The sequence below is a fragment of the Dendroctonus ponderosae genome, unplaced genomic scaffold (assembly GCF_020466585.1).
Source record: "Dendroctonus ponderosae isolate FM_Combo_2020 unplaced genomic scaffold, Dpon_F_20191213v2 Dpon_F_20191213_2, whole genome shotgun sequence".
In the NCBI taxonomy this organism is placed as follows: Eukaryota; Metazoa; Arthropoda; class Insecta; order Coleoptera; family Curculionidae; genus Dendroctonus; species Dendroctonus ponderosae.
Window position 1 is genome coordinate 8,402,687 of NW_026018165.1, and position 12,044 is coordinate 8,414,730.

Genomic DNA, 12,044 nt, shown 5'->3' on the forward strand with positions numbered 1-12,044 from the left:
TTTGTACGTATCGTTTTGTCCTTTCTGTTCCGTTGGCGATGAGTATATGTCCGTAGTCCAAGAGGGATTAGATTTCGATTTTTAGATAAAGTAAATTTTCAATGATTGGGTGTGCTAATGCGATAAGACCAGATAACCCAAAATATAGAATTTTATTACAGTATCTTAAGATTTGCAGAAATTATTAAAACAATAAAATAAAGTGTTAGTTTGGTCTTGTTTTTGTATCTCAAAAACGAAGCTGGTTTCAGTATATGTTTGTATGATACTTTCATCTTAAAATTGGATTTTCGATCGACGGTTAAATTCCTGCTACTATAAAATGACTCACCTTTTATAAAAAATGCTCTATATAGCGCCCATTTTTTTATAATATTTTCTTAGTAGAGAAACAGATCTGCTGCTATCGACATTAATGGATTAAAAATTAACGGAAAACTTGTAGTTCTTTAAGTTTTAATACAACTTTTTCTTATATTTAAGGTGGCCATATGAATTAAGATGCTAATGTATCTTTCTAACCGAAAGCCATTATTTTACAGTGTTTTTATATGGATATTAGTGATTCCTATTATTATGTACTTTTCGTATTGAAAACGACCATCTAATGGTCTAAGGAAAACTACTATATTTTTTGTTATTTTTAGACCATTGCCGAGGTTGCCAACTAGAATTGGGAAAAAATCGCCTAAATATCAACCTAAACGGTTAATAGTCACGTTATAATAATTCGAACAGCTAATTAATTTATTATCACAGATTAATTGGGCATTGTTGGTTTAATTAATATCATTAGACCATGTAAATCGGAACAATTAAGTGTTTTTGGAAGCAACTAGATTAAATGTGTACAAGCAAAAAAACCGTTAGATATTTATAGATTTCTACCTGTTCTTCAAAAATATTACATTAAGAAGATCTTACTAGTTGTTTTATCAAAGATTATAAAATTGTACTAAAAATAAGTTTTAAAAAATTGAATCACATAACTACCAAGTAATATAGGAAAATTTATTAACCGAACGGAATATTTGGAAAAGACTACAGTCAACGACTCGCGCTAAAGTAGGTGCTGACCTTATCAATTTTTGCCAATTATAAAAGGATCTTATGTATTCACGACAATAATATACAGAAGCAATGTTCAAATTTAAGTAAGTTCAGATTTTCAGGTGTCCCTATTAGTTCCCATCAACTGGGTTTCATCTGAGATTAACACTTTTTGGATTCTAACAAAATGTAACTCAATATAAATATTTATTCATTAGAAGCATTACGAAAAATAACTTCCTGCCAACACACACTTAATTGTTATTATCGGTGTTTTTCATGATGATGATTAATTTCAACTGGGTAATTATTACTTGAGACATGATTCTTCTTAATGGGCACAATCTGGAACTTTTTAATTATAGGTCAAATTAAATGATTTTAACAGATATTTCAATAGAAAAAAGTATGTCTTACTGTTGTCTACTGCTAAGAGATCGGTTATTTTATTAATAATTATAAATATAAAAGGTTTATAATAACCCCGTTTTACTATAAAAACCGTTTACATTTATTGATTTTTAAAAATTTTTAATATATAAACATTAGGATTTAAATTAGATCAATTGGAATGGAAAAGTCCACGCTTAGAAAACATTATTTAAGGTATATACTTTATCTTTGACTATAGAAATAAATCTAGATCAATATTGAGAAGCTTAACAGAGTTTTTAATAAATATTAAAGAGATGAGTCTGGTTATCAATATAATATTTAAAAAATCATGGCTTTTGTGGCTCAAACATGTCCGAAAAACGAAATTTTTTCGGTTTGTTTTGCAAGAATTTTAAGGAAAATTATTTGTTTTATTTCTATTATAACTTATCAGTGAAGCTATTGAGTTAAATGATTTTTCCAATTAAATAATTTAGCATTATATTATTTTATTGTGAAGAATAATAAGTAGAAAATTGATTTAAAAATTCACCCTTTTATGATTAGATATATAACATGAAATTAAAAAAACTATTTTGCATATATGTATTACCTAAAATATAAACATAAAATTATTGTTTAAATATAAAAGTTGCCTTTTTTATCAATACATATATGAACAAAATATTTTCTAGCATATACCCATGTTGCTTCTCCAGCAGGAAAACTTTCAAATGATAAACAAAAGAAAATAAACTTTATTTTGTTCAAAATATTGTTATATATATTATCAAGCAAACTCTGCATCTATCAAAGCTACTGAAGAAAAATTCAAATACCCGGAAAGTTTTAAAAGTTGCGTTAACACAACAAAACGAAGGTCCAAAAGTATTTTCCCTAAGACATTCTTTCTCTCAAGTAAATCTGCATACAAGAGTAAGTGGTAATATACATTTTTAAGATATTCATTCTCTTAGTTTTATTCACCTCAACACTTACAGAAGTTTTGTCATACTTCTTCCTATTCAGGGAGCTCTTCAACTTTTATTAGTCCCTCTTTTATTGCAGTTATTTTATTTTATAGAACATATTGGGTACGCACATTCGGATCTATTTATAACGAAATAATTACAATTTAATGATGTATATCATGTTACTCATAATGCCTTATATTTTTGGTCCATTTCAAATAAAGAACGCCGCTGTCGAAAATTGCAAAAAGTCCCGTTTTATCGCCAATTATATCGGATTCGAATCCTAAGCATGCTGTGCGGTCGCTCATGAGTGCAATTACAGGAATATTCATTAACGATCCGTATATATATTTCCATTTCATCTTTCTCCTCATCAAATGTTACCTCTTTCTCCCCCCATTCTTCTTCGCTGAAGATACGTGCAGTACCACAGTACTTTCGCGCAATCCGTTCACAAATCTACTGATCGCTATTTTTTCTCTGGAATTAAATTTTTTTCCGCCAATTTTTGTTTTATCTTGGTGAGTAGTGACTTGAGTTGAAATAAGTTAGAACTGTTGGAAGTTTCCTATGTCTAGTGCAATATGGATGCGATTTCCAGGTATGAGTAACTCCTTATAACACAAGGGAAAATCAGCTTGATTAACGAGAATAATAAAATGTAATAATATTGAAACTCCAAACGAAAAATGGAGTAAAAACAATAACTGACACGAATTTTTAAGTGGGTCAAATTTCCCAACTCAATTTAATAATAAACAATGGCAAATCTCAATAAAAGGCTCTAATTATTAGATGAACAATCCTTACAGGTAACACTGGTAAACCCGAAAAATGAGTCTTTCAAATTTGAACCAGATTTAACGATTTAGAAAGTGCAGCCTGTGACTGTATAATAATTTTATGGCCATTAAACAATCAATTCATCAACTAAAATACTGTTTGTATTTATTGTATTGTATTCACGTTTATTGTCAGAAAGCAAGTATTTTTGCAAATTTTTCCAGTTGGTTCCGATTTCCCCATATACCCGCATTCGAACAACTTTCATATTGCTAAAATATTTTCTTTTGCATGGATTTTATTTATTTTTAACTGCCAATAAATGTGTACTGGTCAAGCTTACAGCAGATGGTTAGTACGCGCTTTCCAGTAATTCGCGGAAAGCATGCACCTCAACTCAACATATTTGCTGTAAATGGATTTCAATTTTGGACAGTTGTTTCTCACTATTTTATGGACTTGAGCTGTAAATTGAAAAGAAAATGTAAACTGTAATCTGCAGGATCACTAAAAATTACTTAATACATTGGCAATGGGGTCTATTAGTTCATGAACCAGGCTGTAAAATAATTCATTAACCGTGAACATTCCCGGATAATTAGATCGTAAACATTGAAAACGTTTAGGAAATAATAATAATTAAACATGTGCAAGTTATTTCTGAAAGCCGGTTAGCTTCCACCAGCCTTGACGAAATTAAATCGTAAAATAATAAAATTAAATTTTTAAGAAGCATGTAATTTTAGGGAAACATAAAATTCTGTAATCAGTATCAGTAATTAATTGTACCTACAACCATATACACAAGATTTTAGGTAAATGACCCAGCTGAGTCCTAGATAAATGCTATTCTGCACACACGTTTCAAACCTCTTTTACTCATATTACATTACACGGTCTTGAAACACATTTTTTGCGATAAGCGTTCAAGTGCAAAGAAATGAAAGTTTATGAATGCCGGAAATAAAGCTTAGGTTTACATGGCAACAACACTGTTCGGTACATTCACATGAAGATCATTTTTCGAATAATTAATAATCATCATTAGGATTAGACCAAAATATTCTTAGGACAGTTAAATTATTGGTAAAGCGCCATTTAAATACATTTTAAAAATAAAAACATTGTTTAAAGAATGCAAAATAGGATAATGGAATTTTAGTCAATCTTTCGTCATGCATTAATTTGCTTAAAACAATTCACTTACATGCAATATGAACACAAACTTCTAGGTATTATTTGTATGTACAATTAGAAGATTTTGTAATTCCTAATTGATTTTATTTATAATTTGATAATTGGTTATATTATTAATGGAAGGCATGAATATACCTATAGCGATATGTTAATGGATTTTCGTTCCACAAAACAAATAAACGACCTTTTCCTTCGTAAAAAGCGAATTTGGTCAATCCAGCACAACTAACTTAAATGCGTTCAGTTTCAACTTAAAAGCGCTTAAATTTTAAATTCCACATAATAGATTCAAATGAGCAATTCATCGTGTAACAAAAATATGTTTTAACATTGTAAAATTTTGTTTTTTTGGAAGAATCCAAGTAACTGGAAATTAATTAGAGCGAAGAACCGAAGCGACAGGCTCTCTTTATTCTAATAAAATGAGTACCATTAAGTTGGAACCAAATAATTATTCTTGGACACAAAACTAAGCTATAATTAAGGAAGTCGTGTCATAAAATTATCATAAATGGTTAAACAAAGATAATTAACGCAATCTGGCGTAATAAATTATACTATGTAATTCAGGGAAAAATATTTTGTTTATTAAAACTTAGACAAAGAAACGATTTGACGAATGAGTAGTTAATCAAAACTTTGCCAGTTCTCATTGCGCTCTCAAATTGCAATTTGCAATATATAAACTTACGAATCTCAGTTTGCAATATATAAACTTACGAAATCAATTGAAGGTACAATTTTGAATTATTTTATCACCCAATGCTCGAATCTGCTCAAAAAACATCATCTCTATACCAAGTGAAGTCGATTTGTCTAAACACAAGAAATATGTATACAGAGGATAAGTTCTTGCACTACTGAAAAAATATTTTTTAATGAAACAGGAGGAGTAAAACCTCACTACTCTAACAATTGTTGATTTTAAGGTGCAAATGTAAGTAGTCCATGTCGATACATTTTCTGTCTTGACTATTACAGTCCACCTACAAAAAGTTGCTGTATAATTAAATTATTTACATAATTATTTATTAATATAAATTATGAAACATAATAAATTATAAAAATAACATACAAATCTGCTGCTCGAAAATCCACCCTCCAATATTACTTCATTCTTTATCTCAGTGGAACATTTTAATGAAAATTAAGCAGAAATATTTCCCAACAATTTTTTAAAATAGACGAAGCAATAGCAAAACCAGCAAATAATTGAAGTGGTCGCGAAGAAAATTTAAGAAAAGAGTTCAGGAGGGAAATGTTCAAAAATTGTAGAGGCAGTAGAATTGAATAATTCTCTTAAAATTATCAAGCAAACTTAGTCGATTTACCATACCTACACATGACTTGGTTGCAAATATGACTCTCAGCAAAAATGAAAAAGTTTAAATTCGATTAACTTGCTGCTTTTATAGCTTATAAGAAACGCAATCGCACAAAGGACTTTAAAGCAAAAACACCCGAAACATTGCGCGAATATACAATATTGAAATCTTATTGGGGAAATTGGAAAATTTCAGTTTCTAGAATAAACAGACTTTTTGCTGCAAATCTTTGTATGTTACCGCTGAAGTCGTACATGCACCAGCTGGTGTTCGCTTGTGCTACTTACAATTTTTCGCTTTAATTTAATCACTTAAATTGTCTTCAATCAACTACCAACTGAAAAGCAGTTTTTAATTAGTTATTTGCAATTGCATTTACGGTTGCAAGTTTCTTTAATGGCTCTCGAATAACGCCATTTATAGATTTCCAACAGATTTTAAACAAATAATGTTTCTGCTTATTAAATCACATCAAACTAACTGTTAGAACGTTGATAATAGAATTGTGTTAATATTTTTTTTTGTTTATTTTTTACCAAGAAGTAATATTTACCAGGATTATTTCTCACTTTTTTTTCAAACGGTATTGACTTGGGATCATGACTTCAAACAAGGCGAGTTGGACTTAAAACGAATTGATTGAAACTCGAGATTTCGTATTGACACATAAAAAAATTTAAATTTACATTGGTTGGCTGACTTACATTTCACAAGAAAATTTTAAAAACAATATTATTATTTAAAGAATAAAACGTTGAAGTATATAAATGTTTAAAGACGGATTATAACTCAGTTTAGGGCTGTTTTTTTTTTAATAAATGCTTTCGGAACCGAACCTGAACGCTCAGGACTTCCAGTAGTTGACTGTTCGAGCTCGCACTGCTTTTATGAAAGAATTTCTTATTTTTGCCAGTATTTTACAATACAACGTTAGGAAAAATGCAACATAGAGACAGTGTTGTTTAGAAATATTGACCTAAAAGTGAAGAAATGGCAGTTTCTAAGAGTTTTCCAAATAAATTCCATAAGCTTTTGCTTTTTCAGTTCGGGGAAATATTTTTGGAAAAAGACCGAGAAATAATTATTAGGGGTTTGTCTATAATTCAAAGCTGTAAAAAGTTTTTCAAACATTTTTGCAAAGCGGTTAAGAAGGAGAGTGTTCCGATAGAATTTATCTTATAATTTTTCACAGAAAATATCTGAAGATTGGCCGTATTTTAAGTAAAACTAAAACATAATGCGATTTTTGCGTAGAAAGAATTGCTTAATAGAAAATTTAAAGGAACTTTAAGAATCTTCAGAGCGGTGAGAGCGGTGAATTTTCCAAATAATTTTCTAAAACTTTGGCTCTGGTCGTTTTTTCATGATAATTCTAATTACTTTCGGTAAAAAAACTGAATAAATATTTAGTTTTTATGCCAAATTCGAAGCTGAAATGCGTTTTCTAAAGTTAGAACTTTTAGTTTTGTGATCGGTTTTGGAGTAAACCTAATGGTTTTTGAGGAAAAACGGGAGGAATTGATTTTTGTTGTCCCGAATTCGACCCTGAAAAAAGTTTTTGTAAACTTTTTATAAACTTTTTACAAAGCTATAAATTTATCTTGTAGTTTTGCGCGTAAAAGACCCCCAGATCATTAGTACTTTTGTTGGCTTTTTATTTTATCTGCCCATGTGAAACTACAAAATAGAGCGCTTTTGAGTAGAAAGTAAAGCAAAAAAAAAATCAGTCAAAACTAAAAAACAATTTTTTTTTAACAAACTCTACAGTCTTCAGAGGTATGGAGCTGACGAAATTTCCAAATAATATGTTATAAACTTTCTGTTCGTTTTTTGATAGAAAATTATTTGATTTTTGTTCGAAATTCGAATTTGGAATTCAGAAGCTGGAAAGGGATTTCAAAACTTTTTACAAAGCCACGCAGGATTCGAAATTTATTTCATTATTTTGCGCCAAAAATACCTTCATATTGCAACATTTTAAAGTGAAACTTTAGAAAATTGAGCATTTAGAAGAAATAGTAACTTGGCTAAAACCGAAAAATTCTGAAATTTTGAACAAATTTTAAAATTATTATTAATAAATAGCCCTTAAAATAAATGTAAAAACAATTAAAAAGTTATCAACATTTTCCCAGCAACGAAACTGAGTTACTGCGCCGGTGCATTGGGTTGGCGCACCAAGCCATTTGCGAGCACTGCGCCAACTCCTAAAAATTCACTGGGTTACCCAGGCTTAACTGCATTCCAAAGAACTTTAAACCTATGTATGTGTTCAACTTTGTCGGTTGAAAAATGTCTATTAAATAATAAATAAATTTTTGTAATTCATTCTAATTCACGACAGCCATAAAAACCCAAAAAGTGACCAGTTTCATTGAAACGCCGCGGAAGCCTAACTCTTTTCATTTAAAAAATTGTCAACTTTACCTATTTACATTTACAGCTTTTGAACATTTGAACCAGTTGTATAGGCAAGACTGTAAAGCCATCAAACACTTTTCCGATATTTTAAGACTAATAAAAATCCTTCAACTCTTTATTTCAGCTGCTCGTCGGTTGAATTCTTCCTGTTCCGACCTCACAATCGTCAGTCTTAACGACGAAGACAGACAGTCAACATCCAGCACTATTCTAGCTACACCAGTGAATCGTCAACGAGTTTTACCATTTGTGCCTCCCAGCTTTCCACTAGCTGGCTCGAACAAGCTAATCAAACCGTCTGAATTTCTTAGAAGTATCAGCTCAGCTGACAAACGAAATGATGGTCCCAGAGAAATATCGATGAGTGAGGATGATAAAAAAGCTGATATGGACAAGGAAGAAGAACAGACCAATAGCGACAGTAAAGTTGTTGGGCCTCCACCGCCACCCTTGCCAGAGTTTAATGGTGAGCCTTTTAAATCAGCAGTGAGTAGGTAGTTTTTCTCAACGATTTGCTGTTCGCAGGCGATTTAACACAAAACGCCATTTCAAAACAAAGCACCTTAACACACCAGGAGAAAGTAAAAAAGCATCAACCTTTGTCAGCGATTAGCATCCAAGACCTGAACTCGGTCCAGCTGAGAAGAACTGAAAAACTTGTTGCTTCTAAGGTAATAACGATTTTCCATTTGTTGACTGCTGCCTAATTACCCGTTCGTTAACTTTTCACTTCAGACTTTCTCAGCACCCACTAGAAGTGTATCATTGCAATGCCTCAATACGGCTGATTCATTCATGGCTCAGAAAACTGACCTAATCGCCGAGCTCAAAATGTCGAAGGATTTAACTGGACTGAAGAAAATGAAGATCGAAAAAGCGAAAACGGAACAGACATTGGAAAGAGAAGTAATAGTTGAAATTCGAAAACAGTTTACTGCTAACAACTTTATAGAGAAGGCAAGTATATACAAGAGCGGATTGAGTCGCCACGATGCACCATTATCAGTATGTACTTGCAATTAATTTTATGTAGCACCTTAATCATACATTTTTGCAACTTCATCACGCTTTTGTGTTTAGATTCCAGACAAAGACAATACTGGAAACCTAATTCCTGCTTGGAAAAGGCAAATGCTAGCTAAGAAAGCTGCAGAGAAGGCCAAGAAGGAAATGGAAGAACAGCTGCAAAAAGATGCTGAAGAAAAGCGTTTACAATCCATCCCTCAATGGAAACGACCATTGCTGGCCAAGAAGGAAGAGACGGAAAATAAAATAAGGTGAGTATTTAATACCAGTGAAAGCCTCAGCATTCTTTCAAAATTTGTTATTTCAGGCAAATGATCTACACGCCGAAAGTAGTGGAAGAGCCAAAGGTAAAACTCCCTGACATGAGACAACAACAACCGAATAACGAAAAAGAACAGGAAGATATTAACAACAATCACATGAAGGAATACGATAAAGAAAGCAATATGACTTTGAGTAACAACTCTTTGGACGACGAACCCTCTGATGAGGAACCCAATATTATTCCTTGGAGGGCACAATTACGAAAAACAAACAGTTCTTTGAATCTTCTCTGTTAATAGATTTGAGCATGACTGATTAACGTTGAAAAGCACTGCAGTCGCTAAAATGTTAAGGTTGTTTTATAAAAAAATATATAAAATTTTCTACCTTTTAGTTTTAGAATATTTACCTCAATAGGTATTGTTATTAGCTATTGTTTAACTTTTGGTTACTATGTATGCTATACCACTATTAAATATAATATCTAAAACTAATAGTCATTTTTATGTGATTTTTAAATTGTTCTTTACATATTAGCTGTAACTTATATTTTATTTTCGTTATGTTTCAAATCTTTAACAGGAAATGTTTCTTTGAACGTGTTACTTAATCTTGATCTTAAATTGCTCTAGCATCAGAAAGCAATCGTGATGAAACAGACTATAAAAACTAATATGCAAGGCACAGGATGATGGTAAATATTACAGTAATACGTTAAAAGAACAATCGTTTCGTTTTTTTTTTGCTTTTTATATATTTAATTTAATTATAATATATCGTTGACATACCCACTGTTTCTGAAAGTTGTACGGGGCTTTTCATTTGTTTGATGTTATGAAACATTCTTTTAGGATTAGATACATTATTCAATTCAAAATTGAAATCGCAGAAAAAATACTTTTGAGTTATTCTCGATAATAAAAACTGAAGAAAATTTTCTAATTGTTATAGTTAAGCTATTTTAGTATATTAATAATGTACATAAAATATGAATAACGTTTCTTACCATTAACCATGTAATAAAGTATTTTAAAATATATATTTCGTGTTTTCGTTTGTTCAAGTATGGTTAGAATTTGCTGCAATTTTGCTATTTCCTTATAATGTTATTGGCTTATTCGCTTCGTGTCGATGATATACAGATGGATTTTGAAGACATTTTGCGGCATTTCAATATTTTTTGGCAACTTGGAAGCACAAAGAACGTTCTAATTTTTTGTCGATCATGATTGAAATATACTTAATACGTTTGAAAAAATATATATAATATATCGATTTTTATTTCACACCAATTATGCTATCAACTGCGCGGTCGAAAACCTTGGGGACCTGATAATTCAGTGTCAAACTTCGATAATTTATACTGAGAAACATTTTCAAATTTCACGTTTTTTTATCAATTTGTCCTTCAGCCTAAATATAAGCATTTTTTTGCATATAATTTTCTATACGTCCGCAGAACCACAAACCATAAATATTTTTTAGAGTCAGTCACAGTAACTTAGATAACTATTGAAATCGTTCTTAAATGGCATACCTATTGAAAATATCGAACTTTTTCAAGCTGGCACAAGCTTGAAAAAGTGTGCTGTTTGCATAAAAAAAACAAAAAAGTGAAAAAAAATGTCTATATTTGTTCTTTATGAAATTTGCTCCAAGACAGAGTTGCTTCGATATCCGTAGACTTGATATATTTGTTGCAAAATGCATGAAAGTGCAAAACAGTGGGTAAAAACCAACGTAATTTTGAATTATTTATTTAACAATGAAAAAATAACTCAATCACGCCATACATTTAGAGAAAAGTACTTGACCGGACTACAAAAAATCTGAAATACAATTTTTGCATAATGCAATTGCTAAAGAACCTACCGAGAAAAAAGTCAATTGCGCCCGCGCTTTTACACATTCTTAGACCCTTAAATAAAATATCATATACAATTGCATTATTAACCATTTTTCCATTTATAATAACTTTTTGAGCGGCTTAAAAAAGTTCGAAAAATGTTGGATTCTGAATAAATGAATTTAAATGAACTTGTATTATAAATAAATTCCATAAATTATGTAAATTTAATGAAATTGTCAATATTTTACGATTATTTATACCTTATCCCCTGTTATTCAATGTAGTATATGCATTAAACAACAATTAAATTAATTTAAAACATTATTACGCATTAATTCTTCAATTTAATAGATACTAATTTACAATTAACAATGTATGGGCCATAAGGATATTATGATTAGAATTCATCTTTAGCAGCATTTAAAAATGCTTGATTATAAAAATCGACCACCGATTGTTTATTTCCTAAAATTGATAAATGTAACTATGAAAATTAAAACACTCTCGTTTTTCTACCCCAAATTTTAAAAAAATGTCCAAATCAGTGCAGTAGAAGCCGACATATATCATATCATATCAATAAAAAGAGTTCAATTGTCGCAAGTTCTCATTTATGAATGTTCAATATCTGACCTGGTCTGAATGGTTTACTTTAAAGATAAAATTTGAAATTTTTATCAACTTAATCCAGAATCCAAAAACTGCCTCGTCGAATAAATATTACATGCAACAACATCATAAAATACAAGTCAACAATATAGAACTAAAAGACCTACATCT

General features: G+C 30.5%; 1 protein-coding gene across 4 annotated transcripts in view; it reads left to right on the forward strand.

Moving 5' to 3' along the window:
• LOC109546548 (espin) overlaps nt 1–10,454 on the forward strand; it is a 65,708-nt gene extending 55,254 nt beyond the window's left edge. For 2 of the 4 annotated variants that reach the window (XM_048663892.1, XM_019917540.2), the window contains exons 11-15: nt 8,250–8,591; nt 8,651–8,796; nt 8,861–9,130; nt 9,206–9,402; nt 9,459–10,454. In XM_048663892.1, the coding sequence (XP_048519849.1) occupies nt 8,250–8,591; nt 8,651–8,796; nt 8,861–9,130; nt 9,206–9,402; nt 9,459–9,711 (1,208 nt within the window). In that variant the 3' untranslated portion in view covers nt 9,712–10,454. The remainder of the gene's footprint in view (nt 1–8,249; nt 8,592–8,650; nt 8,797–8,860; nt 9,131–9,205; nt 9,403–9,458) is intronic. The other 2 variants (XM_048663893.1, XM_048663895.1) reach the window with 1 other exon arrangement.
• Nucleotides 10,455–12,044: the final 1,590 nt, after the last annotated feature.